The sequence below is a fragment of the Oncorhynchus tshawytscha genome, linkage group LG19, assembly GCF_018296145.1.
Source record: "Oncorhynchus tshawytscha isolate Ot180627B linkage group LG19, Otsh_v2.0, whole genome shotgun sequence".
Classification (NCBI taxonomy): Eukaryota; Metazoa; Chordata; class Actinopteri; order Salmoniformes; family Salmonidae; genus Oncorhynchus; species Oncorhynchus tshawytscha.
This window is the reverse complement of record NC_056447.1, coordinates 20,268,064-20,284,165: the sequence shown is the minus strand read 5'-3', so window position 1 is coordinate 20,284,165 and position 16,102 is coordinate 20,268,064. Positions and strand designations below refer to the sequence as shown.

The 16,102-nt window shown below is 42.1% G+C and overlaps 1 protein-coding gene across 1 annotated transcript; it reads left to right on the top strand.

The window, feature by feature from the left end:
- The first annotated feature begins 4,023 nt into the window (after positions 1 to 4,023).
- On the top strand, positions 4,024 to 15,886 carry wu:fa25f02 (uncharacterized protein C11orf24). Its single transcript, XM_024379193.2, has 4 exons — positions 4,024 to 4,217; positions 6,872 to 7,107; positions 13,816 to 13,941; positions 14,143 to 15,886. Exons 2-4 carry the CDS (start codon positions 6,969 to 6,971, stop codon positions 15,087 to 15,089), a joined length of 1,212 nt encoding a protein of 403 aa, XP_024234961.1. The 5' UTR covers positions 4,024 to 4,217; positions 6,872 to 6,968; the 3' UTR covers positions 15,090 to 15,886.
- The last annotated feature ends 216 nt before the right edge of the window (positions 15,887 to 16,102 follow it).

Here is a 16,102-nt window from a genome sequence, read left to right as displayed (position 1 = left end):
AACTTGCAGGTGCGTTGGTGGAAGAGTGGGGTAACATCTCACAGCAAGAACTCGCAAGTCTGGTGCAGTCCACGAGGAGGAGATGCACTGCAGTACTTAATGCAGCTGGTGGCCACACCAGATACTGACTGTTACTTTTAATTTGTGCCTCCCCCTTTGTTCAGTGACACATTATTAAATTTCTGTTTGTCACGTCTGTGGAACTTGTTCAGTTTATGTCTCAGTTGTTGAATCTTGTTATGTAGCAGAAAAGTAGCTGCCATTAATTTTGTTTGACCTTTTGTTCTATTGACATTTCCTTGTATATATATATATATATATATATATATCCATAAAAAAATATGCTGATCCATGATTTCGACTGGTAAAATATGATAAAATATGTCAATCTCTTCCTGACACGTTCATTTTCATTAGGACAGTGAAGATCGAATTTCAATATTGAAACAATGTTGCAAAAGTTGAGAGACAGACAGCAACATTTGTACAAACCCCTGTTGTTGCAAACCAAAAGTTTGGCTCACTGGAGAGACGCTATCGGAGGCGGTGCAGCCAGCGGGTTTCTCCACGCATCGCGCCGACAGAAACAAACATATTTCTGGTAAGAAGAGGGGCGGGGGCGTATGCCTTATGGCTAACGAGACGTGGTGTGATCACAGAAATATACAGGAAGTCAAATCCTTCTGTTCACCTGATTTAGAATTCCTCACAATCAAATGTCGACCGCATTATCTACCAAGAGAATTCTCTTCGATTATAATCACAGCCGTATATATTCCCCCCCCAAGCAGACACATCGATGGCTCTGAACGAACTTTATTTGACTCTTTGCAAACTGGAATCTATACATCCTGAGGCTGCATTCATTGTAGCTGGGGATTTTAACAAGGCTAATCTGAAAACAAGACTCCCTAAATTGTATCAGCATATCGATTGCGCAACTAGGGCTGAAAAAACCTTGGATCATTGTCTCTAACTTCCGCGACGCATATAAGGCCCTGCCCCGCCCTCCTTTCGGAAAAGCTGACCACGACTCCATTTTGCTGATCCCTGCCTACAGACAGAAACTAAAACAAGAAGCTCCCACGCTGAGGTCTGTCCAACGCTGGTCCGACCAAGCTGATTCCACACTCCAAGACTGCTTCCATCACGTGGACTGTGATATGTTTCGTATTGCGTCAGATAACAACATTGACGAATACGCTGATTCGGTGTGCGAGTTCATTAGAACGTGCGTTGAAGATGTCGTTCCCATAGCAACGATTAAAACATTCCCTAACCAGAAACCGTGGATTGATGGCAGCATTCGCATGAAACTGAAAGCGCGAACCACTGCTTTTAATCAGGGCAAGGTGACTGGTAACATGACCGAATACAAACAGTGCAGCTCTTCCCTCCGCAAGGCTATCAAACAAGCTAAGCGTCAGTATAGAGACCTAGTAGAATCTCAATTCAACGGCTCAGACGCAAGAGGTATGTGGCAGGGTCTACAGTCAATCACGGACTACAAGAAGAAAACCAGCCCAGTCACGGACCAGGATGTCTTGCTCCCAGGCAGACTAAATAACTTTTTTGCCCGCTTTGAGGACAATACAGTGCCACTGACACGGCCTGCAACGAAAACATGCGGACTCTCCTTCACTGCAGCCGAGGTGAGTAAAACATTTAAACGTGTTAACCCTCGCAAGGCTGCAGGCCCAGACGGCATCCCCAGCCGCGCCCTCAGAGCAGGCGCAGACCAGCTGGCCGGTGTGTTCACGGACATATTCAATCAATCCCTATACCAGTCTGCTGTTCCCACATGCTTCAAGAGGGCCACCATTGTTCCTGTTCCCAAGAAAGCTAAGGTAACTGAGCTAAACGACTACCGCCCGTAGCACTCACTTCCGTCATCATGAAGTGCTTTGAGAGACTAGTTATGGACCATATCACCTCCACCCTACCTGACACCCTAGACCCACTCCAATTTGCTTACCGCCCAAATAGGTCCACAGACGATGCAATCTCAACCACACTGCACACTGCCCTAACCCATCTGGACAAGAGGAATACCTATGTGAGAATGCTGTTCATCGACTACAGCTCGGCATTCAACACCATAGTACCCTCCAAGCTCGTCATCAAGCTCGAGACCCTGGGTCTCGACACCGCCCTGTGCAACTGGGTACTGGACTTCCTGACGGGCCGCCCCCAGGTGGTGAGGTTAGGCAACATCATCTCCACCCCGCTGATCCTCAACACTGGGGCCCCACAAGGGTGCGTTCTGAGCCCTCTCCTGTACTCCCTGTTCACCCACGACTGCATGGCCACGCACGCCTCCAACTCAATCATCAAGTTTGCGGACGACACAACAGTGGTAGGCTTGATTACCAACAACGACGAGACGGCCTACAGGGAGGAGGTGAGGGCCCTCGGAATGTGGTGTCAGGAAAATAACCTCACACTCAACATCAACAAAACTAAGGAGATGATTGTGGACTTCAGGAAACAGCAGAGGGAACACCCCCTATCCACATCGATGGAACAGTAGTGGAGAGGGTAGTAAGTTTTAAGTTCCTCGGCATACACATCACAGACAAACTGAATTGGTCCACTCACACAGACAGCATCGTGAAGAAGGCGCAGCAGCGCCTCTTCAACTTCAGGAGGCTGAAGAAATTCGGCTTGTCACCAAAAGCACTCACAAACTTCTACAGATGCACAATCGAGAGCATCCTGGCGGGCTGTATCACCGCCTGGTATGGCAACTGCTCCGCCCACAACCGTAAGGCTCTCCAGAGGGTAGTGAGGTCTGCACAACGCATCATCGGGGGCAAACTACCTGCCCTCCAGGACACCTACACCACCCGATGTTACAGGAAGGCCATAAAGATCATCAAGGACAACAACCACCCGAGCCACTGCCTGTTCAACCCGCTATCATCCAGAAGGCGAGGTCAGTACAGGTGCATCAAAGCTGGGACCGAGAGACTGAAAAACAGCTTCTATCTCAAGGCCATCAGACTGTTAAACAGCCACCACTAACATTGAGTGGCTGCTGCCAACACACTGACTCAACTCCAGCCACTTTAATAATGGGAATTGATGTAAAATATATCACTAGCCACTTTAAACAATGCTACCTAATATAATGTTTACATACCCTACATTATTCATCTCATGTGTATACGTATATACTGTACTCTATATCATCTACTGCATCCTTATGTAATACATGTATCACTAGCCACTTTAACTATGCCACTTTTTACATACTCATCTCATATGTATATACTGTACTCGATACCATCTACTGTATCTTGCCTAAGCTGCTCTGTACCATCACTCATTCATATATCTTTATGTACATATTTTTTATCCCCTTACACTGTGTATAAGACAGTAGTTTTTTTTTTTTGAATGGTTAGTTAGATTACTTGTTGGATTATTACTGCATTGTCGGAACTAGAAGCACAAGCATTTCGCTACACTCGCATTAACATCTGCTATCCATGTGTATGTGACAAATAAAATTTTATTTGAAGCAAGGCGAAATAATGTCTAGATACTTTTTACAGTGGAGATCAAGTTGATGATTTCAAGATGATTATTTTGAGTCAGGTTTATCATGCTAAACTGTTTTTTTAGTATGGCTTAGCACGCTTCTCAACCAATCGCAATGCTTGTTTTGACCAACCCTCTGTAGAACATGTATTGGCATATTTATGTTATTGAAAGCCTACTCGTGAAGTGCGCGTGTGCAATAAGTCAATTCGCCCTTGCACTCCTTCTAAACAACGCAATTTTTTGGAAACTTTGGCAAAGGGTATAGTCTACCAAACTTAGTCCACTCTGTTCGCAATATATTTTAGAACAGAAAACTGTATTGTGATCAAATATTTCATCGATGAGAGCATTTGCAGAATGTCGGCCAAAATTCCATCTCGTTCCATCTTCTCCCACTGCCGGCAACTGGGCTTCCCCTCACCGCCATATTTGGTAGTGAGGGGACGCCAGGCGGATGCTTCACAATTATACATCCGGTGAAATGTCTTTATCATTGTTCTCATCTATGAGGTTAATGGCTAGCTAAATAGTATGTGTTGGGAAGGAGGACGTGTTTGACTGCGTGTCATGACATAGCTTTTTAGCCCATACGTAGATCGTTAACTACTACGGTGTTAGCTACAAGAACAGAAGTTGGCTAAAAGTTGTGCATTTAGCCTCCTCCTGCCTGGGTGAGTGAGTTGGTCTTTGGCTAACGTTAGCTAGATGGCCGCTAGCTACTACGTTAAAACTAGGTAGCAAATAGTGGGAGTAGTGGCTAGACTACCTACGGTGGATTTGATGGTATCTATCCTGATTTGCAAACTGTTGCCGGTCTAGAAACGCTGGCCTGTTAGCTACACAATCAGCCACATGGACAGCTAGCTGTCGATTTAGCAAGCAGGCTAGTGTGATGAACCAGAATTGCAACACAGTGGACCTGTCTCTTAATTTCAGTAACGTAGCTACAGCCAAAAGGTGTAGTTAATTGTAGGAAGCACAATGTTGTTAGCTAGCTCATAACTAACATAAATAACTGTTGGCTTCTAGCTAAGTTAGCAGCTATCAAAATGACTGGGGGAAGAGGTCTGAAGACAGATATTTGTTGAGTGTTCAGGAAATTGTTCTAGAAAATATTAGATCAAATACTTCTCAGATACAGGAGCTTGTAAATTCAATTAGACTTTATTACAAAAGTAACAGAAGCTGAGCAATTCCATGGAAAAACTGCCTCATTCTTAGTGCTGGGCTTTTATACAGTTTTACCCTTCCATAACATTGTCACTCCACTTTACAAATCATGTTGTCTTACTTAGTTTCCATTCTCTTATTGGTTCAGATATTGGGGCATAGATTATATTGGGGGTGTGACATGCATACCCCTTAGCTAATGTTCCTGTCCAAAGGTCTTTACAAGTTCAGGCTGATGTTGTCTGTGTGATTAACTCATGTGCGTGTCCAGTAGCCTTAACCAGATCAGATATAGCCCAGACCAGTCACGTCTTGTTAGTTTACCTTGCCTCATCTACACAGATTCTGCTTATGTTTTGTTTTTACATGTCCAATGGTGAATTCGATGTTGATCCAGCTTTGTACACTCACATGGACTTCAGCCTTCATTCTGCTTACACATGTCTAATATTTAAACTTATATCGATGTATTATTTATACTTCAAAGAGAACAGTATAGGTACTGAGAATCATCAGATGACTGGAAAATCTCCTACAAAACAAATATAGCTAGCTAGTGTGGTTTGATGATGGGACGTTGAGGTTAAACCATATTGCCAATGCTCATTGGTAATAAATACACAAAGCCAGACGTCCCTGGTGTTTTTCATACACATGTAACTAGTTAACTACTCTGTAAACTGTCCATTTGTGCAATGAAAGTTGGGTGGAGAATAGAGTGGAGTGAAATCTGTTCATCACATGATCACCACGTTGGCACGCATGCAGTGGACTATGGCAATTTGTTCAGCTAAGTGGTGTTTACATTTAGGGCAGAGCTAACAAGAAGTCTGAAAAGGTGTAACCATTATATCTTGAGGACAGTAATGGTGAGAGATTTTGTTTCTTGTAGAATGTATGCATGTTCCTTTTCTGGGTGTTTGACAATGGTATGATATTTGGGTTGGCTTCTTACTACTGTATAACATGATACAGAATAGTCAACTGTCATCTTACTCTATAAACAGTGAGTGTCCTCAAGGATTTAACAATATTCTGGAATGCTAAAACCGCTGTGAGGGCCACGGAATTGTTGAACAACTGAATTTTATACAACACCGCATTCTAGCCGGTGTCTATACCGCAAATTACCTCCGGCTAAATCTGTGAGTTAAAGTGACATTTTACTGTTCCATATCACTGCGCAATCCACTGTCTCATCAGCCCAGCCAGGCAATTTATAAACTTGATCTCCACTATAAAAAGCATCTAGACATTATCACATGTTATTTTAGACTAACATTTAGTTTTCAACAGCGGAGATTTGTATTAACCTTGTATTGCTGTAATGATCGAGACAGGCAAGCAGACAACGTTTCTTAGCCAGTCAATCATGAATCAACTGGCATAATTTTAATGGATATATACAAAGAAATGAAAAGTCAAAACGAAGTGCAGGTAGTTTGCAGTCTTTCCAGCTTCAGTTTGAAGTGATTGTGTTAGCTAGCTCCTCTGAACAACAGTGTCTTGACGAGTGAGCACATTTTCTATGCCAGGTGAAATCGCGCCTTCATCATTAGCTCATTGTTATGGATGTATCCAAATATACGTGTATGATAGCCTATTTATGGTATCAGAATTGTGATGGTATCAGAAATAACTACGCTGCCCAGTACAATGGTGAAATATGTGTTCTGCTACAAGCATCTATCCCTCTGTCTATTCTTCGTTAACTAGGCTAGATCGAAAAATCATTATACATATCCTCAAATGTTACATGAAACTTGAACTATATCATCAATTTGTAACAGGCGATAGAATTTTAAAACAGTTGTATGTTTTGTAGTAATCCCGCTAGATGCTGCTCATGAGTCAAACTTGCAATTGGTCTCTAAACAGCTCATGACACAGACATTGGCTACCTGGAGCCAGAATCAAACATGTTTTTGTCTTTTTCACTACAAATGTGAAACTTCACAATTCATTATTTTAATGGCAATGCGTGTCTTGAATAAAATTGAGATGGAAGTGATCCATCAACCATGGCTTTATGGAAGATAAAAGTACAACATTAAAATGCAAACACATGTCTGTAAATTATATGCAATTCTATGGGATGATGACGGCTGAAAATATCTTTAATAAGACCTTTTTCCATTTCTGTGCCCTCCTGTAGATGTTAGAGCTGTGATGGTGGTGTGTCCCCTGCCTTCATTGTGACTCGTGTCCACCACCTTCCTCTCCCTGCCCAGTGTGTGTGCCACCATTTCACCATGACCCTGCATCTTCTCCTCGTCCTGTCCCCTGTCCTTGGGCTCCTGGTGCTACCTTGTCTGTCATCCCATGTGGCCAGCCAGTTCAGCATTGTGGCCAGCCAGACAATGACAGAGCAAACCCATTGCTCTGAAGCATGTAAGTTTTGAATCAGAAAATCAGAAAATCAGGTGTGTTGCTACAGGTGAAAAGTGAAAACACACATAAATACTTTATCTTTGCTCCAACTCTATTTGACTGAAAACATATAAAATATGTTGTGGAATGTACACCAGTCCACTGAAGCTTACCAATGTTTGATACGTTGTCTTACTACTTCTCGTATAAACATTAGTCACTCATAACCTGAAGGAAGCTCTTATAGAATAAGATAAGCTGCATGCATGCTACCTACCTACCTACATCTCAAAGCTTACCTCTTGGATAAAGCAGGAACACTGCCGATATGGGAGTAGCCATAATGTTATTTTTTTTCCCCCAAATCACATCTTTCTACTGAAGGACATATAATTTCAAAGCAACCATGTGTTTCAGATTTAAGATGAAAGAGATTCTTAGGCCTTGCTGTGTTGTGTATGTGCCTGGCGCTGCTTTGGAGAGCCTTACCCCATGAGTGTAAAGGCTGCATTTACATATACAGCCAAATTCAATGTATTTCTTTCCACTAATTTGTCTTTTGCCCAATCACATCTCTTTAAATCAGATATTTTTTGGATCTTATTGTTCAAAAGATCAATTAATGGGGGAAAAAAGATCAGAATTGGGCTGCCTGTGTAAACGCAGCCTTTGTCATGACAGGTTCTTTTTTAAATTAGATCTTACAATACTTCTTGCTGCACTACCTGAGTCTGGTCAGATTTATGCAGCAAATGCATCGCTACATATAACCCAAAGGCAGTTATCTCCATGGGAGGAGTTAGTTGTAACTGGCCCAGCCTTCTTCCAGTTACACCACATGATCCACCCTAAACACGCGACAGGGTTTCCGAGAGGCAATGTGGGTTTGAAAAGTAGTAGGGCATGAAAACAAGGTCGCCATTACCATCTGGAAGCATGTAATGTGTGGTATGACAGAGAGCTATAAATACATAATCATTTAGCATTCCAGCTTAGAGACCTGTATGTTTGGGACACGTCATGCCCCTAGCATAGGGTGACCCCCTAGTAACTTAAGAGGAAGGGGAGTGAGGGGCCGTCTGCAACATTGATATTCTTACCCCCTCTCCCTGCTTTCCTCAACTTCCAACTCTCCACACTCTTTTCCCGTCCCATTTGGAACAGCTGGGGAATCATTAAAAACACAAAGCATCTGGCCTTCTAGTTAGTTTGCCATCACTGACCAGGAATGGCTCTCTAGGACAAACTTTTTTTCTCTCTTCTTGCTCGATCATCATTTCACCTGAAGTTTTTAACCACAAAGGAGTTTTGATTCCTCGGCGCCTAGCAGCAGCTTTAAAAAAAGCAGGAGAGGAGACAGACTTGAGGTCGCACAACTCGCTCTGCCTCCTCTCACATTGACTCCCCGATGGGGCCGGCTCCTCTCCTCGGTCCAGGGCCGCCTCCGCTCTTCTGCTTTTCCCCACCTGTTATCCTCATCAGTAGGTCTGCTCTGCAGTGGGAAGAGAGCCATCAGGCGTGCACGGCTGGATGTTGAGGCAGAGGTGTGTAACTGAGAGGATAGCTCCAGCACATGAGTTTGGAAGGGATCAAAGGAGGTGTAAACAGGCCTGTTTTTCTCCCATCTGTTTCTGTAATGGATCCCAGATCTCCTGATAAACATGGACGGTGGTTGCTGAGACTGTTTTTACTCTATTTTTCAGTACTACTCTTATTTCATTCCACGCTGACAACCTTAGTCCCTGTGGTGAACATTTTTAAAAGAATTCCCAGGGGTTTTTGCGGCATCTTTTTGGGAGATATGTTTGGATAACTCCTGAAGTGTTATTTGTTGACCAGCTATATTTATGTTGCCTGCATAACTATGCTCTTGGTATGTTCCATTCTTCAGTCTTGAGTTAATATATGGTACCAGTCAAAAGTTTAGACAAGCTTACTCATTCCAGGGATTTTCTTTATTGACTATTTTCAACATTGTAGAATAATGCTGAAGACATCAAAACTATGAAATAATACAAATGGAATCATGTAGTAACCAAAAAAGTATAATTGAGACTCTTCAAAGTAGCCAGTCTTTGCCTTGACAGCTTTGGCATTCTCTCAACCAGCTTCATGAGGTAGTCACCTGGAATGCATTTGGAATTTCTTTCCTTAATGCGTTTGAGCCAATCAGTTGTGTTGTCAAGGGAGGGTTGGTATACAAAAGATAGCTGTATTTGGTAAAAGACCAAGTCCATATTATGGCAAGAACAACTTAAATAAGCAAAGAGGAATGACAAGTCAATCATTACTTTAAGACATGGTCTGTCAATACAGAACATTTGAAGAACTTTGAAAGTTTCTTCAATTGCAGGAGCAAAAACCACCAAGCGCTATGATGAAACTGGCTCTTATGAGAACCGCCACATGAAAGGAAGACCCAGAGTTACCTCTGCTGCAGAGGATAAGTTTATTAGTTACCAGTTTTGTAGTGATTCATATGTTGATGATGTAAAGAATATTTGCTGGTCTGGTGTGTGATGAGGAGCAACCAGACGCTGCACATGACTCACTTATGAAACTACTTATTCCAGTTACTAATTAGCACGCACCCATTTAAGAAAATGACTGTAAAAACTGTTAAATCCCCTTGTATTGATGAGGAATTGAAAAATGGTATGGTTGTGAGGGATGAGGCAAAAGGTATGGCAATTAAGTCTGGCAGCCCAACTGATTGGCAAACATATTGAGAAACCATGTGACTAAACTACATTTTATAAAGAAACTACACTATGAAAGAATGAATGATAATAAAAGCTTTGGGGCACCTTCAATTAAATGTAGGGGGGGGGGGCGCTAACTTGGCTCCTTCATTCATTGAATCAGATGGCTCATTCATCACAAAGCCCACTGATATTGCAAACTACTTTTATGACTTTTTCATTGGCAAGGTAAGTAAACGTAGGGATGACATGGCAGCAACAAACGCTGACATTACACATCCAAGTATATCGGACCAAATTCTGAATGACAAGAAATGTACTTTTGCATTCTGTAAAGTCAGTGAGGAAGAGGTGAAGAAAAAATTGTCTATCAACAATGACAAGCCACCGGGGTCTGACAATCTGAATGGAAAATTACTGAGGATGATAGCAGATGATATTACCACTCCTATTTGCCACATCTTCATTTTAAGCCTACTATAGAGCATGTGCCCTCGGGCCTGGAGGGAAGCAAAAGTAATTCCCCTACCCAAGAATAGTAAAGACCCCTTTACTGGCTCAAATAGCTGACCAATCAGCCTGTTACCAACCCTTACTATCTTCTGGGAAAAAACTTGTTTAACCAGATACAATGCTATTTCACAGTAAACAAATTGACGACAGAATTTCAGCATGCTTATAGGGGAGGACACTAAACAAGCACAGCACTTACACAAGTGACTGATGGAAGGAGAGAAATTGATGATAAAATGGTGGGGGGGGGCTGTCTTGTTAGACTTCAGTGCAGCTTTGGACATTATCGATCATAGTCTGCTGCTGAAAAGACGTATGTGTTATGACTTTACACCCCCTGCTATGATGTGGATAAAGAGTTACTTGTCTAACAGAAGACAGAGGGTGTTCTTTAATGGAAGCCTCTCAAATATAATCCAGTTAGAATCAGGAATTCCCCAGGGTAGCTATTTAGGCCCCTTTTTTAATTTTTAAAATTTTTACTAATGACATGCCACTGACTTTGAGTAAAACCAGAGTGTCTATATATGCGGATGACTCAACACTATACATGTCAGCTACTACAGTGACTGAAATGACTGCAACACTCAACAAAGAGCTGCAGTTAGTTTCAGAGTAGGTAGCAAGGAATAAGTTAGCCCTAAATATTTCTAAAACTTAAAGCATTGTATTTGGAACAAAACACTCACTAAATCTTGTAATAAATAATGTGGTAATTTAGCAAGTTTATATGACTGAACTGCTTGGAGTAACTTTTATTGTAAACTGTCATGGTCAAAGCATATTGATGCAGTAGTAGCGAAGATGGGGACAAGTCTGTCAATAATAATGCAATGCTATGCCTTCTTAACGACATCAACAAGGCAGGTCCTACAGGCCCTAGTTTTGTCACACCTTGACTACTGTTCAGTCGTGTGGTCAGGTGCCACAAAAAAGGACTTAAGAAAATTGCAATTGGCTCAGAACAGGGCAGCACGGCTGTCCCTTGGATGTACACAGAGAGCTAATATTAATAATATGCATGTCAATGTCTCCTGGCTGAAAGTCAAGGAGAGATTGACTTCATCACTACTTTTATTTATGAGAGGTATTGACATGTTTAATGCACCGAGCTGTCTGTCTAAACTACTGGCTCACAGCTCGGACACCCATGCACACCCCACAAGACATGTCACAAGAGGTCTCTTCACAGTCCCCAAGTCCAGAACAGACTATGAGATGCACAAAAGAAATCATCCAAGACATGAGAATTTTTTTTGTTGACCTTCACTAGTCTGGTTCATCCTTAGGAGCAATTTCCAAACGCCTGAAGGTACCAGGTTCATCTGTACAAACAATAGTACGCAAGTATAAACACCACGGGACCAGGCGGCCATCATACTGCTCAGGAAGGAGACGCATTCTGTCTCCTAGAGATGAGCGTACTTTGGTGAGAAGTGCAAATCAATCCCAGAACAGCAGCAAAGGACCTTGTGAAGATGCTGGAGGAAATGAGTACAAAAGTATCTATATTCACAGTAAAACTAATCCTATATTGACATAGCCCGAAAGGCTGTTCAGCAAGGAAGAAGCCACTGTTCCAAAACCGCCATTAAAAAAAGACAGATCACAGTTTGCAACTGCACATGGGGGCGAACATCATACTTATTGGAGAAATGCCCTCTGCTCTGAAGAAACAAAAATTGAAATGTTTGGCCATAATGACCATTGTTATTTTTGGAGGAAAAAGGGAGAGGCTTGCAATCCGTGAAGCAAGGGGTGGCAGCATCATGGCATCATGAGGAAGGACAATGATGTCGATATATTGAAGCAATTTCAAGACCTCAGTCAGGAAGTTAAAGCTTGGTCGCAAATGGGTCTTTCAAATGGACAATGACCCAAGCATTCTTCCAAAGTTGTGGCAAAATGGCTGAAGGACAACAAAGTCAAGGTATTGGAGTGGCCATCACAAAGCCCTCACCTCAATCCCATAGCAAATGTGTGGGTAGAACTGAAAGTGTGTGTGAGCAAGGAGGCCTACAAACCTGACTCAGTTACACCAGCTCTGTTAGGAGGAATGGGCCAACATTCACCCAACTTATTGTGGGAAGCTTGTGGAAGGCTACCCAAAACGTTTGACCCAAGTTAAACAATTTAAAGGCAATGCTACCAAATACTAATTGAGTGTATGCGAACTTCTGACCCACTGGGAATGTGATGATGGAAGTAAAAGCTGAAATAAACATTCTCTCTACTATTATTCTGACATTTCACATTCTTAAAATAAAGGGGTGATCCTAACTGACCTAAGACTGGGAATTTTTACTAGGATTAAATGTCAGGAATTGTTAAACTGAGTTTAAATGTATTTGGCTAAGGTGTATGTAAACTTCCGACTTCAACTGTATGTGGTGGAGTAGGGGCCTGTGGGCACAGTGTGTTGTGAAATCTGTGAACGTATTGTAATGTTTTTAAAATGGTATAAACTGCCTTCATTTTGCTGTACCCCAGGAAGAGTAGCTGCTGCTTTGGGAGGAACTCATGGGGATCCATAATAAATTCAAATACCATTCTCAGAAATTCCAGCCCAAATAAATGCTTCACAGAGTTCAAGTTACAGACTCATCTCAACATCAACTGTTCAGAGGAGACTGCGTGAATCAGGCCTTCATGGCAGAATTGCTGCAAAGAAACCACTACTAAATGACACCAATAATAAGAAGAAGAGACTTGTTTGGGCCAAGAAACACGATCAATGGACCTCAGACCGGTGGAAATCGGTCCTTTGGTCTGATGAGTCCAAATTTGAGATATTTAGTTCCAACCGCCGTGTCTTCGTGAGATGCAGAGTAGGTGAACGGATGATCTCCACGTGTGGTTCCCACCGTGAAGCATGGAGGAGGAGGTGTGGGGGTGCTTTGCTGGTGACACTGTCAGTGATTTATTTAGAATTCAAGGCACACTTAACCAGCATGGCTACCACAGCATTCTGCCGCGATATCCCATCTGGTTTGCACTATTTGTTTTTCAACAGGACAATGACCCAACACACCTCCAGGCTGTGTAAGGGCTATTTGACCAAGAAGGAGCGTGATGGAGTGCTGCATCAGATGACCTGGCCTCCACAATCACCCGACCTCAACCCAATTTGAGATGGTTTGGGAGGAGTTGGACTGCAGAGTGAAGGAAAAGCAGCCAACAAGGTCTCAGAATATGTGGAAACTCCTTCAAGACTGTTGGAAAGGCATTCCTCATGATGCTGGTTGAGAAAATGCCAAGCGTGTGCAAAGCTGTCAAGGCGACTTTGATGAATCTCAAATATAAAATACATTTTTGTTTTTAATTTTTTACTTTTTTTTGGTCACTACATGATTCCATATGTGTTATTTCATAGTTTTGATGTCTTCACTATTCTACAATGTAGAAAATAGTCAAACTCATAGGTGTCAACTTTTGACTGGTACAATTTCTGGCTTAATATTGGATATGATTTTGACTACCTTATTACATTTTTTGTGTGTGTTTTATTCCACAGGCTCACTCAATATGACATGTGATCATGCTGTCTTTTGGAAAGAGAAGTCCACCTGCTTTTTCTTGACATGTCCAAATTGCACCAACTGTAGCAGTATCGCCGTCGCTGACCTGATAAGGGAACAAGGTGTGTACACAATGCTTGGGTGGAGAATGTTTATTAGCTTCTTATTACCAATATTAATATTTTTTGTTGATTGATCTAGTTACTGAATCTTTTGGTTTCCAAGGGTTGTAAATTAACCATCAATTTTGTGATTGAAATGCATGTCGTGTAATGCCTTTACATTTGTCACAGTATTTTAAATCTGTTTTTCCGCCCCCCCAGAAACAGACATCAGTGTTTTTAAGAGAGACGCTAAACATGTCACTCAGTCTTCAAGTTCCGTAACTCCGTCAGAAAGCCAACATAAGAACTCTACTGCGCATAGATTGACAGTCAGCAATAATGCCAATCAAACTACACAAACCTCTGCCCTCAATGAGGCCGGCTCTACCTCACAGCACAGCGATGCTGGTCAGGCTCCAACTGCTGGAGACTCTCCTGATGTCTTAACTGCATCTACCATGAATGCAGCACCTTTGCCAGCTCTCAAGAATGACATAGCAACTACACTATCTGAGACATCCCACAAGTCAAAGGTCCAAAGTCCAGTAACAACCACAGCCACTTCAGTAAAGCTGGAATCTATTACTGTTATGACTCCACCAGCCATCACACAGATAATGACAATAACGGAATCAGAAACCACAGCAACCACCACTATGACTACTACCACCACAACAGCAATGCCATCTACTACCAATACCACCACAACACAACCAACTACCACCAAAACAACAATACCAACAACTGCCAACACAATAAAAACAACAGCATTACCGTCAACTACCACTACCACTCCAAAAACAACCACCACCGCAGACACGCCTACAGATGAGGAGAAGAAGCCGTCACCAACCATTCCGGAGGCCCCCAGCTCTCAAGCTACCTCCGGAAACGCCATGGTTCCTTCAACCGCCACTGCTGAGGTCAGCACAAAAAGGCTGGACGAAGACACCAACAGAGCCATTATAGATGTTGTTGCCGGCGAGATTCTGACTCGCCAGTTGGTGGACACAAGCGCTCTATTGGCTGTTCTGTTGTTTGGCCTCCTCTTCTTCCTAGTTACAGTTGTTCTCTTCCTCACACAGGCCTATAAGAGTTACAGGAGGAAAGACTACAACCAGGTGGACTATCTCATCAATGGAATGTATTCTGATTCAGGCGTTTAAAAGTGATAGTTGAGTGTTTACATTTCAACATGGTTCGGTAATTTCTATTTTTAAATTTTCTTTATCGGAAAGGGTTAATAACATACATGAGTTAAGAGATTGTCAATGTTGCAGCAGCCTTTGCCCTAGTATTGTGTAACATTTCTGTCTTAAAGGTACTCTAGCATACAGAGATTATTCAAAGACAAGTTGCCCCTGATGTTGTATCACCACATTGGTTTGTTAGTCCTATATTTCTATGTCTTACATCTCTATGCAGATTAGTATTCCACCTCAAACCAATAGGATTATGGCCATAGACTGTTAAGTGTTCTGTTTTTTAAAATGGTGAATATCATTCTGAGTTCTGTGGAAAAGGGGCTGAAAAGGTTAATTGATGTAGCTTTATTTACATCTCTGGTATTTCATTTATTGTACATTCTTCACTTGTATGTATCCATTGCTTTGTGTACGTTTTTGTAAATTTTTTTCATGCTATTTTCCTTTGTTCACGACTTGCATGTTTCCTTTGTTTGTTTACCATTCCTGTCCTTGGATTAAGATTGAAGGCCAAAATGATCACTGTAGCACTGAAGCACATTAACGTTGAAGCCAAGGGAATTGTCTAGCCATTTATGAACTCCATTCCATGACGAAGAAGAAGGAACGGTTATATGATAACCAAGAGAGACTTTCCAATGTGGAGGAACTTCTGTCAAGATTGGAAATGGGTCTGAAGGCCTATTATGTGCCAATTTAAATCTTACTAATGTGCTATGAGATGTTATTTCCAGTAAAGAAAACAATTAAGAATGAAATTGATTTTTCTTTCAACCCCCCCCAAAAAAAAGTTCTGTAATGTCAGTAAGGATTAATCAGCGCTTCAGTGAGATGCATTAGTAGTCTTTGATTCTCTCAACTCTTGTAAGACTCTTAACATGTCTGCACGACTGTATATGCTGTGTTTCAGGGAGAGATTCAATGTGTTTTTAGAAGGGCATATCAATCAGCTGGGGGTGTAACAACAGTAATAG

Excerpts from the sequence above, each read along its gene's own strand:
- wu:fa25f02 (XM_024379193.2), top strand. The coding sequence starts at position 6,969 with ATGACCCTGCATCTTCTCCTCGTCCTGTCCCCTGTCCTTGGGCTCCTG. Across the intron at positions 7,108-13,815 it reads AACCCATTGCTCTGAAGCAT|GCTCACTCAATATGACATGT; the intron begins GTAAGTTTTGAA and ends TTTATTCCACAG. Across the intron at positions 13,942-14,142 it reads TGACCTGATAAGGGAACAAG|AAACAGACATCAGTGTTTTT; the intron begins GTGTGTACACAA and ends CCGCCCCCCCAG.